At 42.5% G+C, this 14,995-nt stretch overlaps 1 protein-coding gene across 2 annotated transcripts in view; it reads left to right on the top strand.

The window, feature by feature from the left end:
- SNX18 (sorting nexin 18) overlaps positions 1–14,995 on the top strand; it is a 29,536-nt gene that overhangs the window by 4,654 nt on the left and 9,887 nt on the right. The window contains exon 2 of one of the 2 annotated variants that reach the window (XM_053590618.1): positions 9,341–9,386. The exons of the other annotated variant lie outside the window; for it this stretch is intronic. Coding sequence (XP_053446593.1) covers positions 9,341–9,369 — 29 coding nt within the window. The 3' untranslated portion in view covers positions 9,370–9,386. The remainder of the gene's footprint in view (positions 1–9,340; positions 9,387–14,995) is intronic. 2 annotated transcript variants of the gene reach the window in all.

Below are 14,995 nucleotides of genomic sequence, written 5' to 3'. Positions count from 1 at the left end.
GGCTGAGGCAAGAGAATCGCGTAAGCCCAAGAGTTAGAGGTTGCTGTGAGCCGTGTGACGCCACGGCACTCTACCCGAGGGCGGTACAGTGAGACTCTGTCTCTACAAAAAAAAAAAAAAAAAAGAAGTTAAGAAGGAGAGTGAGACATTTTAATTTTTCCGCTTAATTGCTGGGAAAAAGAAAGCAACATTTTTTCTTCTCCAGAAGACTGCTGGGGTCTGTCAGCATTTGAAATGTTCTGGACCTTTTCTATTCCATGTTATTTCCCTGAGCCAGAAGTGGCCATTTCATTTAAAAATAAAACAATTATTCATTTCCTCAGTCACACTATCCGTATTTCAAGTGCTTACTTAGTAGCTAGTTGCTACCCTGTTGGGCAGCAGAAGTGTGGAACGTTGCTGAAAGTTCTGTTGGACATCACTGTGTCGCACAGTTGGCTGTAGTTCAGCTATCCACCGTGTCATAAGTTTCTTTAGCAAATTAGTTACCTTTTAATCTACTTTCCTGATACTTTTCCTTTTATGTAGTGATCTCATGGCATCTCTTCCTTCCCAGGTTTGCTTGGTAAAACCTGGCAAGGGAAGCAGGTTCCTACTAGTTCCCTCTTTATAGCATTTCCTGGGCATTCAACCCAGGAGTCATGTTTCAGTGGATGGACATCTGCTTGTAGTCTGCCCTCATGTCCCATTCAGAAAACACTGGTCCCTGGATGGATGTCTGTGGCCATCCTGGTGAGGACCCAGCTTCAGAATGAGGGTGGAAAACTCAAGGACTCTCACATGCAGTGAGTGGGCATTTTTCTAACTGTACTCAATACTGAAACCATTGCTTAAACTATTAATAGTTTTACTGTAAGTACTTCCTGCAAAAGTGCAGAAAGCCATGTGGTTCCTCGAGCTAAAAGAATTCTAGAATTTTAATTTTTTCTTCAACTAATGGGATCTTAAATAAACAGACATCTTTAGGTTAATGGAACTGAGTGAAGGGAGAAGGCAATTTGCTATAGTTTGAAGCACATTAGATGGAAACTCAGAATCTGTTTGAGTTTTATTCGTGTGTTGCTGTGACCTAACAGGATTCCCTTCAGTTCTTTGTTCATAGGCAGAGGCAGCGTGTGTTTATCACTGATGTGTAACCCCTGTGGTCTTGATTTTATCATCTCTTTATCCTCACTGCCTGGAGTATGCCTTTATAATGCTGATGTCGGGAGTTTGGAGAAGTACATAGCATATGTTTTATTATCAGTTTCTTAGCTATTCAGTTTTCTTCCCAAACATACGATTAATCTCTAATACTTAATAAAGCTAAATCTGGATGGCAGCAAGTTGTGGTTTAAAAGCTTTAGCTTATTTCTTAAAGGCTATTTCGAAGAGGAAAGATTATAAAAGCTAGATGATGAGAAATGTTGGTTTATCTTTGTTTATGAATATGGACTTGATGGCTGGAAGGAGTTACTTAAAGTGAAATTCCTTTATTCCAGAGAAAAGGTATAAAATCATGTTAAATGATGTGTTGGTAAAATCTAGTTTGAGCTATGTAAAGCAGGGAGGCAGAACCAGATAAACAAACAGGCAGTCTGTTTTCTGTACTCTTGAATGTGCAGAATGGACATCATTGCTTTCTAAATGTTTCAGATGGAGGCTTCTTTTCAATAAAGAATAGCCCCAGGACCTGAGGAATGGTATACCAGGAGTGGGCCTGTCAGCCTTGCTGGGTAGAATTTCACCATTGTGCACCCTTTTACCACTAGTAGGGTTGGCCTAATGTCTCTCAGACATTAATTAAAGATAGCGAGAGAGCCAGCAGGGCACACAAGGGTAAGGCTGAGCTGCACCTAGACTAGACCCTCCCTGTCTGCTCCCCATTGTCCCATGGCCTAGAAATAGCCTTGGGCCAGTGGTGCGAGGAAGGCAGAGAAAAGCTCTTAGAAGCTGGCCTGTTTGCAAATTCATCCTTATTTTGAAACTTCTGAGCTAGAAGTTGAGGCCATTCATCTTTTTTCTCTTTCTCTCTCTTTTCACCGGCGAATTGGTTTTATTGCTTTAAAATGACATCATATGCTCTTAGTTTCTTCTCCACTGGAATCAAATACTGTCTGAATAATTTGGAAACGTTCCTTTAGGCTTTATTTTTTTCTAATTTTAAAATGTTAAGAGGTATACAAATGTTTTAGGTTACACAGATCATTTTTTGTAATACTTGAGTCATTCATCCTTTTTTTTTTTTTTAGCCCTGTCTTTGTTTAAACCCACTTCTCCTCTCCCCTACCCTCCACCTCCAGGTATTTTCTAGACTTCACTTCTATCCTCACCCTTTGCCCCAGTTTGTATTTTCTTAGTGAAAATAAGGTAATCTTTCAGGCTTTTGGAATAAGATGACTCAGTTCCGTGGCTAAAATGTAAATGTCATGGGCCAAGGAAAGTCTTGGCCAAGAAGCTAGGTGGTGACACTGCTCACATCACCCTGTCAGTGGTTTCTCAGACTTCTTTTTTGAGCCATGAAGCCCTCCTCATAATCACTCTGGGAAGCCCGAGCCCAGTCTGCTCCACTGACCACAGCAGAACAGAAAGGCAGCAGAGGCCATACCCTTCCACCCACATTCTCCCAGTAACTCTTGAAGCCTGTAGGCTCAATTGGGCTTTACTCTTCCTTCAGAAATGTCATCCCATCTGGTCATCCTATGATTTTCAAGCATGCTGGTAGAACCCAAACAACTAAGAAGTTTCCTGATTCACTTACAAAGATGATACTTATTTAAACTGTGTTTCTTTTTTGCAGGCTGAATAAAAACCTATTCTTACATTGTCTCTAAGTATTTTTAAATCCAAGTTTAAAGTCAAGTTTGGGCCAGGCACATTGGCTTGTGCTCATAATCTCAGCACTTTGGGAGGCTGAGGAAAGAGTATTGCTTGAGTCCAGGAGTTTGAGACCAGACTGAGCAATATAACAAGACCTCCATCTCTGTAAAAAGATTTTTAAAAAATTAGCTGGGTATTGGGGTGTGTGCCTGTAATCCTTGCTACTCAGGAGGCTGAGGCAGGAGGATCACCCGGGAGCTTCAGGCTGCAGTGAGCTGTGATCACTGTGAGCGGCCATTGCACTCCAGCATGGGCAACTAATGGAGGCTGAAAAAAAACAAGTTAGATTTAATTTGCTGTCTATTTTGAAACTCCATGGTTATTAACCAAATGGTTATTACAGATAAACTGGCACAGCCTTGGTTAGACCTGTTTGATGAGATTGTATCCAGAAGACAGACCTGTACCATTTGTCATCAGAGTAGAATCTGGCTGCTTCACCTGTGTCTGCAGGAGGGAAGGAGCGGACTCTGGTTGAGCCTCACTGAGTTCTTTGGCTAGTGTTACAGACAGGTCAACCAACCAGCCATGGTGGTGCTAAGTGCCATGTTGCTGATGGCTGGAGAATGGGCCAATCTGCCTCTGGAGGGAGCTTCCCAGGGTTTGCCAAAGAGCAGGAGCTGAGTTAGCCATGCCAGTTAAGGGGCTGTGTGCCAAGTCTTGCATGTGCAGAGTCTTATTGCTGTGCGAGCAGGCTTGTCTGTGTGCCAGTGTGGGCTCTAGGGGGCCGTTCTCTTTGGCCAACCAGGAACACTTCCTTACAAAGTTGACATAAAAATTAAATAACTTAAAAATTAAATATCATGGTTGGTTTTGGCTACTCACTAAATGTTTACTTTTGAGAAGTTCAAGGTGCTTTTATTTATTTTGTTTTAGAGATGGGGGTCTCACTTTGTTGCCTAGGCTAGTCTCAAACCCTGGCCTAAAGTGATCCTCCTGCTTCAGAATTCCAAATTGACCAAAAGGTTCTTTTAAAAGGGCAGGCACTCTACTTTAAAAGACAGGTATAATAATCTTATTCCTTCTGTCAACCGGTTACCACTCCAATTACAGGCAAAAGTACAAAAGCCCAAGGAGTTTTCATCCAGCAATTACATATGTATTTCAATCAGGTTCCTGTGTTGGATACCAGAAATAATCGTTAACAGAGGGCTGAATGTGGGTCTTCTTCGGAGTCACTAATTTCTTCACGTTAAAGAGTGTGTGTAAGTTGTCTCTTGCCGGACCCCCAGCTTCTAGTACCTGCAGCAAACATTCATGCAGGCAGTGAAAATCACTTTAATGTTTCTGAGCTTCAGTTCCCTCATCTGCATGTATGAGGTTCATGATTAACTAAGTACGTTTTGTTGGTTGATTTTTTTCTGAATAACATTTTTATATTGAAAATAAAATAGACTGGTTTTAATAGTGTTCTGTGTGCTCTTGTGACTTTGTATTCTAGGAGCATGGTTATACTTTATCCACTGATGTGAAAGAACTCTGCACATTTATTTCCTTTCAGCAAACATGCATGCAGGTTTACTCCACCGGGTGTTTCAAATAGTGATGCCTATCTGGCCTCCTGCCTGCTGGTGAGGGCTCTCTGGTGTTCTGAAGTTGTGTGCCAGGGACAGCTAAAGCAGCTTCTCTCTGACCCCATTGAGGGGTGTAATTAATACAGCCACCAAAGAGATAAAATGTAAGGATTTTTCTTTCCTGAAAACAAACTTCATTTTGAGTTTTTAAAATTGTCTTCTCTCCAAAAATGGAAGCAATCTAATGTTGATTTTATACTTACAGCTTATTAAGCTTCAGTGAATGAATTTTAATCCACATGCCATTTCTGTCCCTTTTCTTAGGACGTTTATCTTATACTGTGATTGTCTTTCCTTTTCTGCTAAAGAAATTGTATGTACTATTTAGAAAAGGAGACGTTGATTAGGGAGAGGAACTAAAATAATTAGATTTGTTCATAGGACCTTCAAAGATAAACCTGAATTTATTCAGCAAATATTTAGGTGTTTGTCATCATCCAGGTGCTATTAAAGGTGTTAGGATTGCATCAGTGGTCAAAACAAAGATCACCACCCTTGTGGAGCTTACAGGGTGGAGACACAATGAAAAACAAATACAGGAACTAAATTATAAAGTATGTTGGAGTGTAGCATGCACTAGGAGAAAAAACTAGAGCAAGAAAAGAGGACATAGGGAGTCAGGATGTAGTGTTAAAAAGGATGGGCAGTAGATTTCATTGAGAAGGTGAGATGTTGGGCGGCACCTGTGGCTCAAGGAGTAGGGCGCTGGTCCCATATGCCAGAGGCGGTGGGTTCGAGGCAGGTTGGGGAACTGCAAGGAGGCCAGGTGGTTGGAGCTAAGAGGATCCTAGTAGGAGATGAGGTCATGGAAGGTCTGATTTGTAAGGCTTTGCATGACACTGTCAGGACTTGGAATAAAAGCTCTAGTCAGAAGCAATTGCAGGGTTTTGAGCCAGGGGATGACATCCACCTGGACATTTTAACAGGCTTATTCCTGTTGTTGTGTTGGGAATAAAAGGATTGCATTGTTAAAGGCAGGAGCAGGGAGCCAGTAGGAGACTTCTCTCGTAAACCAGGTGAGAGTGCTGGTGGCCTGGACCAGGGTAGAATGACAGAAGGGAGGGACCCACCCTAGATACATTTTAGAGGTGGAATAAGCAAATTTTCTTGAGGAATGGGGTATGGCGTCTGAGAGAAAGAAGGGCCATCAAGGGTGAAACCATAGTAGTTGTCCTGATCAACAATAAGAGCTGCTAGAACAGGTGTGGAGATGGGTAACCAGGACTTTAGTTTTATCCTTTTAGATGAGTTGGGCTCTTGGATTCCTTTCCTCATCTACCCATCCCAACACAGGCATAGTCAAGCTTCAGCTTTAGAACCTTTTCTTGGAGTATCCCATTCCAAGACTGGGCCTTTTGTGAGTAATCACCGGATGCAATGTTAGGTCACTGGTTAGTGTGGGGTCATGTTTTTATGTTCCTTTATTATGTAACTGCATCATTTTACGCATGCATAGTATGGCTTTTTTTTTTTTATTTTTGGAGACAGAGTCTCAAGCTGTCACCCTGGATAGAGTGCTGTGACATCATAGCTCACAGCAACCTCCAACCCTGCCTCAAGGGATCTTCTTACCGCAGCTTTTTCTATTTTTAGTAGTGATAGGGTCTTGCTTTTGCTGAGGCTGGTCTTGAACTCCTGAGTTCAAGCAGTCCACTGGCCTCGACCTCCCAGTGTGCTAGGATTATAGGTGTGAGCCACCACGCCTTGCCACACAGTATGTATTTAATGATTGCTTGTTGAATGAATGAAGTAGGCCCTCAATAGCTATTTTTTGGTTGGTTTTGAGATAGATGGCTTCTGCAATTTATAGGATGTTTTTGTTTTTTCATTTATATGATGATGGATAACAGAGTTTAAAAGTGTACAAGAAAATGGGCGGAGGGAGGGTGATTGGTGGGATTACACCTGCGGTGCATCTTACAAGGATACATGTGAAACTCAGTAAATGTAGAATATAATTCTCTTAACACAATAACTAAGAAAATGCCAGGAAGGCTTTGTCAACCAGTGTGATGAAAATGTGTCAAACTGTGTAGAAAACCAGTGTAAGGTGCCCCATGATCGCATCAATGTACACAGCTATGATTTAATAATAAAAAAAAAGTGTACAGGAAATAAATATAGGATCCGGATATGTTTAATGGATGAGATCATTAATTAGCATGTAAGTGATTTAAAAGTCTTAGGTATCTGTGAAATGACTTTCCAAAATCCATTGGGGAGGGGAGAGGAAGCTTGAAAACTCTTACCTCATGTGCCAGAGAATTAATACCATATTTCTCATGGTCTCACTTTATGTTGATTCTTGGTATTTTAAGTTGGTGTTTAACACACACATTTTCCTCCTTGGAAGCTCTAATTATAATACTTTTATGGGTCCCATTTGCTTAATTTAATGCACAAAATCCAGAGAGAGCACATTGACCTTGCTGATTGACTTGAGTGCATGGAGCACTTAGCTTAGGTGATGAGCAGAAGGAACCTGCCCTCAAGGAAGGCTCAGTTCCATGAGGGAGGTGGGATGTGTGCACAGAAAACTGAAGTAAAAGTAGGTTTAACTAAGTGCTGAGAGTAACAGAGTGAATGGGAGTCCAGCAAATGGAGAGTGATTTTCAATTTGTGTTGGTTTGGTGGTAGCATTTGGTTTTCCCCTTTGAAACACGGTCATGGTTTGATTTTGGAGGAGTGGAGGTGAAAAGTGCACTGGTGGTCTTGAAAATGCTTTGAGATAGCCTATTTTATTTTATTTGTTATTTAGAGACAGAGTCTGTCTTTATCGCCCTCAGTAGAGTGCTGTAGCATCACAGCTCACAGCAACCTCCAACTCCTGGGCTTAGGCGATTCTCTTGCCTCAGCCTCTTGAGTAGCTGGGACTACAGGAGCCCACCACAGTGCCTGGCTGATTTTTTGTTACAGTTTTGGCCAGGGCTGGGTTCAAACATGCCACCCTTGGTATATGGGCCCAGCGCCCTACCCGCTGAGCCACAGGCGCCGCCCTATTTATTTTATTTTATTATTATTTTTTGAGACAGAATCTCACTTTGTTGTCCTTAGTAGAGTGCTCTAGACTCATTGCTCACAGTATCCTCAAACACTTGGGCTCACATGATTCTCCTGCTTCAGCCTCCCAAGTAGCTGGGACTACAGGTGCCCGAGATAATGCCCAGCTATTTTGAGAGACAGGGTCTCAGTGTTGCTCAGGCTGGTCTCAAACCTGTGAACTCAGGCAGTCCCCTGCCATTGGCTTTCCAGAGTGCTAGGATTACAGGCTGGGATAGCTTTAATAAGCCCATAGTAGGTGATAATCTGGGCTCTCAGTGCTCAGATCAGTGAGGGAGATTGTCAGCATGTAGTGTGTACACAGTCATGGACATGTGCTATGATGTGACATAGGGCAGAGGAGGGAGTAATTATGGGGAGTGGATGGGAGGATTCACAATCGAACGTTGCCAAGCAGGCGGAGCGTGGGGTTGGCGGAGGCACTCTGGGCTGAGAGAACCATATGGGGCTCAGCAGTGGCTGCCTCTCAGATCATTTGTGAAGTGGTTATAGCAAAACATTGGTCATACCCTAGACCTCCTGAACCAGAATGTCTCCTGGACAATAATGCTTCCGGGACATTAGTGTTCTTCAAAAAGCTCCTCATGTGTGTTTTGATATTGTGCTCGGTTGACAGTTGCCATTGAGGTGATGGAGGAAACATGGAAAGTCAGTTGGGTAATTGATGAGGTCAGATTCACACTTTATTTATTTTTATTTTTTATTATCTTTTTTGAGACAGAGTCTTACTTTGTCACACTCAGTAGAGTGCTGTGTCATCACAGCTCACAGCAACCTCAAACTCTTGAGTTCAAGTGATTCTCTTGCCTCGGCCTCCCAAGTAGCTGGGACTACAGGTGCCTGCCACATTGCCTGGCTATTATTAGAGACGAGGTCTAACTCTTGCTCAGGCTGGTCTTGAACCCGTGAGTTCAGGCAATCCACCTGCCTCCTCGGCCTTCCAGAGTGCTGGGATTACAGGTGTGAGTCACCACCTGGCCTCAGGCTCACACTTTAGATGGACAGGTCTTTATGGCAGGAGTAAAGTATGGCTTGGGATGAAGTGAAATGGGGAATTCTTGCAATAATTTAGGCAAGACGTGATAGAATCCTAAATAGGGACAATGGGGCTATTTAGGAGGAGGAGACAGAAGGAGCTGCTTGCCTACAGGGAGTGGGGTGAGAAGCAGAGAGGAGTATAAAATGACCTGCAGACAAGGGACTGGAGTCACCAAGGGAGACGCTTGGTGATGGCTTGGAGCAGGGGTCTGCTACCTACAGCCCAGGGCCAGATTTGTCCCGTTACCTAATTACGGCACTTGAGCTAAGAATGGTTTTTATTATTTAAATGATTCCATTTTTAGTGGTTATATAAGTACCTACATATTATGTAGCTTCAGTTTTGCCTCCTGACCTGTGAAGCCTAAAATGTTTACTATTTGGATTTTTTTTTTTTTTTTTTAGAGACAGTCTCACTTTACTGCCCTCGGTAGAGTGCCGTGGCGTCACACGGCTCACAGCAACCTCCAGCTCTTGGGCTTACGCGATTCTCTTGCCTCAGCCTCCCCAGTAGCTGGGACTACAGGCGCCCGCCACAACGCCCGGCTATTTTTTTGTTGCAGTTTGGCCAGGGCTGGGTTTGAACCTGCCACCCTCAGTATATGGGGCCGGCACCCTACTCACTGAGCCACAGGTGCCGCCCTACTATTTGGATCTTAAGGAAAATGTTTGCGGACCCTTGACTTGGAGAACAAGCAAGTTAAGGGAGTGGAAATGGTAATAGTAATTGCTGCTGTTAATTGAGTGCTTGCCATGTGCCTGGCAGTATTCCAGGCATAATGTGTGCATTATGTCTTAATTCCATGCAGGAATGGGTATGACAACAGAGTGCTTCTGAGCATGGACTAGAGACAGGTATGTCCAACCTCTTTTTTCTGCTGCACATTATAAAAAATAAGAATTGTCTTGGGCTACAAATTAAATACAGAAACACTAACAAAAGCTGATGAGCAAAGAAAAAAAGGTCTGTGATTGCTTTTCACAATATCCAACCGCACAAATAAGCAAAACAGTCCTCAGATAATCTATATGCAGTACAAGGCGGCAGGTTGGACATTGTTGGTAGAACCTCATGGGTTTGAGTTCTTGCCAGCTTCCCTCTGTAACTTTGGGTTATAGACTTAACGTCTCTCAGCCTCAGTTTCCTGGTGTGTAACACTGAGTAACTATCTTATGGTTAGTATCTATGTTTTTAAGCATTAATTATTTCCCTATTGTGTTAGTCTCCTAAGATTGCTGGAAGAGTTTACTACAAACTGGGGAGCTTAAAAGAACAGAAATTTATTCCCTTACAATTCTAGCAACTAGAAGTCTGAAATGAAAGTGTCTAGAGGCTCTGAGGAGCCGCCTTCCTCCTCTTCTGGCTTCTGGTGGCTTCCAGAGATCCTTGGCTTTCCTTGGCCTACAGACGCATTACTCCAGTCTCTGCCTCCATTGTCATATGGCATTTTCCCTGTGTCTGTCTCTGTGTCTCTTTTCCTTTTAAGGACACTAGTGATACTTGATTTAGGGTCCACCCTAATCCAGAATGTCCTTACTAACTAATTACATGTGCAGAGAGCCTGTTTCTAAATAAGGTCCCAGTCAGAGGTTCCAGGTGAATATGAATTTGGGGAAGGGAGATCCTATTAAACCAAGCACAGTTCTTAACTCCCCTAACAGGGTGTTAGCCACTTTCGGTGAGCCTTGAAAACAGGCTCAGGGAAGTTACGGCTAGTGATTTCCAGATGCAGCTAATAAGAGCCAGGATTTCAGTGCCTTTTTTGCTTGACTTGAGACTATTGCATTTTATGCTGTAATACCTAGTGTGCTTGCTGGAAGACTTTTGTTCTAAAAGCAGTCAGCAGGCACTGAAAGTTTTGCACTAAAGAGTGACATCTGAATCATAATCAAAATAGCTGACGTATTTTGAAGACTTACTGGATACCAGGCATGGTACTTCAGGTTTTATGTTCATTATGTCTATTTAAACCACTCGTAGGAGCTTTTGAGGTAAATACTCTTCCTATTCCCACATTGCTAACAGGAACGGAGCCATAGCAATTTAAACTGTGAGTTCTTGGAGACATCCTTCCCTGGAGCCACCCCTGAGGGCAGGCCTTTAGGAAGTTCTTCCTGGTGGTTGTGCACAGAGAAGGTGGCTTTGGAAAGGAACAGGTAGACTGGAGACACCTGCTAGGTGGAATGGGAGGACTTGGTGACAGGCTGGCTCTCCTGAGCCGTACAGTGGTAACTGAGGTTTTAGGTTTGGGTGATAGGAAGTGGGGAAGCCACTGATAGGAATGGGCAGACTAAGAGGAGGAGCTGGATTAGAAGGAAAGACAAGGTACAGGGCTGAAGGGAGTCTTAGAAAATTCCATTTTCAGGCGGGGTGAGGTGGCTCATGTCTGTAATCTTAGCACTCTGGGAGGCTGAGGCTGGTGGATTGCTTGAGCTCAGGAGTTCAACACCAGCCTGAGCAAAAGTGAGACCCTGCCTCTACTAAAAATACAAAAACTGAGGCAAGAGGATCGCTTGAGCCCAAGTTGGAGGTTGCTGTGAGCTTTGACGCCATGGCACTCTACCCTGACTGACAGCTTGAGACACTGTCTCAAAAAAAAAAAAAATTCCATTTTCAGGCCTTTTATTGTATTTAGTTATACTGACATGATTTTCACAAAAGCTACCTGTTGTCTGCAGAAGACCTCTTTAAATACTAATGTCAGCACGGATAATGTGTAAGTTTTCATGTTTTGACTCTGGTGTATATTTTAAAACTTGATACACTTTGAGGTGCTTTGTTTTGTGTTCAGTTGGTTACTCATGCTCTTATACAAGGAAGTGCAGTTGTGGCTGGAGTAAAGACTCACGGCCAATGGACACCTGGCCCCTGCCAGCATAAGGAAAGTAGGAAAACCACGCAGTGGGGGTGGGGGCGTTCTTAAGTTTAAAACAGCTGATCTGAGACTTATCTCCAAAGCTTAGTGATCCTTAAATGATGTGAAGCACCCGTGGTGGAGGCTATGGGTGGGTGGCCCTGAGGAAAATGATGAATGCTTGTGCTGTGCTGTTCACAGTACCACCAATCGCGTAAGTAGCTGTTTGTGACAACAGGGTTTACAATTTCAGTTGAAAACTAGGCATTATTTGTAAATAGTACTTAAAACTAAGAAGCAGATTCTTTGAAAATACTCTCCTCACTGCAGCGCTCTCAGAAGCTTTCAGAGTCTGGGATCCTAGAAGGCCCTGGCCCTGCTTCTGAGCTGTCTCCCTGTTGTCTTTTCTAAAGAGCTGGTGCCACTTAACGCGCTTCCTGCCCCACATAGAGGGGCTCCTCTGTTTAGCAGCCTGTATTTAGATTTATTTCAGCTTAGGTCTGCCTTTATCTTTCTAGAAAAAAAAGATTTTACCTTTAATTAAAGGTAGTTTCTGAAGTTCGCTGTTTTCTTGGTACAGATGTTTGTTGCATGTCAAGTGTGGACAGAACCCAAAGCACCAGCATCTTGCAGACACATCTAATGCTGCTTTATCCGTGCAGATCCACGCACAAGTCAATGCAGCAAAAGAATTAGGAAATTAGGAATTTTGAACTGCGGACTTCAGGTATTAGTTGTGTTCCCTGAATTTAAATCATTGTACGGATTTTACTTTACAAAACCAGTTGTTTTTTAAAGTTTTATTATGTATTCACTGTTATCAAGGATGTTATTTCTACCTCATTGTATTAAGAGTCTGTGGATATCATATCTTTAAGAAAAGAAACAATATATTATTTTCTTGTCTTTCCTGTTCTCAGATTTTAAAGTCTTCATCTGTACTTGTTTGACTATAGGCAAATCAACATTTTTACCATTGTATCCAAAGATTGTTCTGAATTAAAGACACTGTGTTTATGGAATTCTTCAAACTATCACTCTAGTAATTTTATCGCGTATTTAATATTCATTATAAGCTAAAATACAGAACCTTTACATATATAAAAAATTGCCTAGCAGTGAACAGTTGTTTTGAGATGTAGTCATGTGATTTTCCTCTCCATTTTTGGAACAAGGTAAGCTGTGTGAATCTGTATACATGCATGGTGAGTAAAAGCAATCCTGTTTTAAGGTGTTGACACTTAAGTGAATGTTTTCATTCATGCTGAATGTCATCTTGCTGTTAAATTAGGTGATTGCTGAATGAAACTGTAAGAGCTTCTTAATTTAGGATATAACAAGGCTTTTACCTAGAACAAATTACTTTATCTTCAGGACCAAACCAAACTTAGAGGAGATCTGAATTCTTTAAATGATGATTATTATTTTTTAACCATCAAGCAACCTTTTTGGCAATTACTGACCTTGTCTTTTTTTTTTTTGGAGACAGAGTATCAGGCTGTCACCCTGGCTAGAGTGCTGTGGCATCTAGCAACTGCAAACTCTTGGGCCCAAGGGATCCTCTTGCCTCAGTTTTTCTATTTTTAGTAGAGATGGGGTCTTGCTTTTGCTTAGGCAGGTCTGGAACTTGTGAACTCAAGATATCCAGAGTGCTAGGATCACAGGCATGAGCCACTACACTGGCGTATTGTCCTTGTCGTCACCCTCTTATCTCCTTTTTAAAATGGCTTAATTTATTTTTTTAAATATATTTATTTAAATAAATTTATTTATTGTCACTTATTTACCTTTGAATTTTGATATTTCTTGGTTTTAAGGACCTTTAGTCCCTTCAAAAATTGCTCTCACTACTTGAGTTCAGTATCAGTATTGGTACTCTCCAGAGTTTATTAGTGTGGTTCAGACTGGGAGCCTTCTTAGTATGGCTTGATGCAGGAGCAGAATGTTGGGCTGGAAGAGTTTTGTGGGTCGCTTATACCTGAGGTGGTGTAGGCTCCGGAGGTGCTTGGTGTGCAGGTGCTGTGCTCTGTGTGTTGAGGCTGATCTTTGCGGCTTTGAGGTCTGCATAGGTGAGACAGTCCCCAGTAGATCACGTACAGAACTGCTTAAGTTGGGCAGACCCAGGTTCACATGCAGCTGGACATCATTAGCAAAATTATTTAGCTTCTGTAAGTTTCACTTTCTACCGATTGCTTTTCTTTTAGGGCTAAAGAGAAAATAAGACATGGAAAGTGCAGAGCGCAGGTTCGCACAGAGCAGGTGCTCCCCTGGGGTTACTGCCTGCATGGGCTGCCATCCTGCCCCTCTGTGTTAGGGGGTGTTGGCCTTCACTTTTTGAGACATTTTACTCAACTTTAAAAAGTAAATATTGGAGCAGAGAGAGGGAAAAGGTAATCAACAAGTGGGTGGAGACCAGAAGTGTGGAAGGAAAGGGGAGGGGAAGAAGTGATGGGGAGTGAGCTGGGCGGGGAAGTTAGCGGGGTGTGGATACCAGTAAGGGGAGGGGAAGAACCAAATGGACCACTTTGGCCAAATTAGCATTTCCTTTCAACATTTTCAGTGTACCAGGGAATGAAGAAAAACAGGCTGAGCTCAGTTTGGAGAAACTGCCTGTGGGTGTCCCTACTGCCCTTCAGCCTGTCTCCTTTTCTGTCCATTACACCAGAGATTCTGTTTTTTTTGGAGGGAAAGATCCTGAGAAGACAGGAAACCTAGTTAATGTTTTTGGCATATACACATACACATTTATGATTTCAAAATTAAGTAAGATTCTTCCATTTCTTTCTCTTTCATTTTTTTGAAACAGAGTCTCTCCTTGTCACCCTTGGTAGAGTGGCATCACAGCAACCTCAAACTCTTGGACTCCAGTGATCCTTTTGCCTCAGCCTGCCATGTAGCTGGGACTACAGGTGTCCATCACAATGCTCAGCTATTTTTAGAGATGAGGTCTCTCTCTGACTCAGGCTGGTCTTGAACCTGTGAGCTCATGCAATTCTCCCACCTCGGCCTCCCAGAGTGCTAGGATTACAGGCATGAGCCATGGCGCCTGGCCCGGCCTATTTATTATTTTTTGAAGGGAGAAAAATGTAGCCTTTGGATTCCTGTTGCTTAATGACTGGGCCTTTTGTATCATCAGTCTTAGAAGAGAGGAAATATATTGAGGATAAGGGATCTGATTGAGAAAAGGAAGGCAAAGTTCAGGTGCAAGAACTGGACAGGGTTGTTTTGGAAGTCTCGCAGGGGTCCTGAAGAGAGAAAGGAGGCAAGGAGGCAAGAGAGAAAGGAAGAGGTGGACACTTTCTTTAAAGGAGGGTGGGGCCCTTCCTGGCTAAAATGCATGAGGCTGGACAGTGTGTGAAGGATTTTTATTTATTTATTTATTTTATTTATTTATTTTTATTAAACCATAGCTGTGTACATTAGTATGATCGTGGGGCACCATACACTTGGTTCATAGACCGTTTGACACATTTTCATCACATTAGTTAACATAGCTTTCATAGCATTTTCTTAGTTATTTTGCTAAGACCTTTACATTCCACAATTACTAGGATTCACATATACCCTTGTGTGAAGGATTTTTATTCCTAGTCACTCAGGTTGCTCGGA

This window comes from Nycticebus coucang, chromosome 1 (assembly GCF_027406575.1).
Source record: "Nycticebus coucang isolate mNycCou1 chromosome 1, mNycCou1.pri, whole genome shotgun sequence".
Taxonomy (NCBI): Eukaryota; Metazoa; Chordata; class Mammalia; order Primates; family Lorisidae; genus Nycticebus; species Nycticebus coucang.
This window is presented reverse-complemented; position numbering and strand designations above follow the sequence as displayed.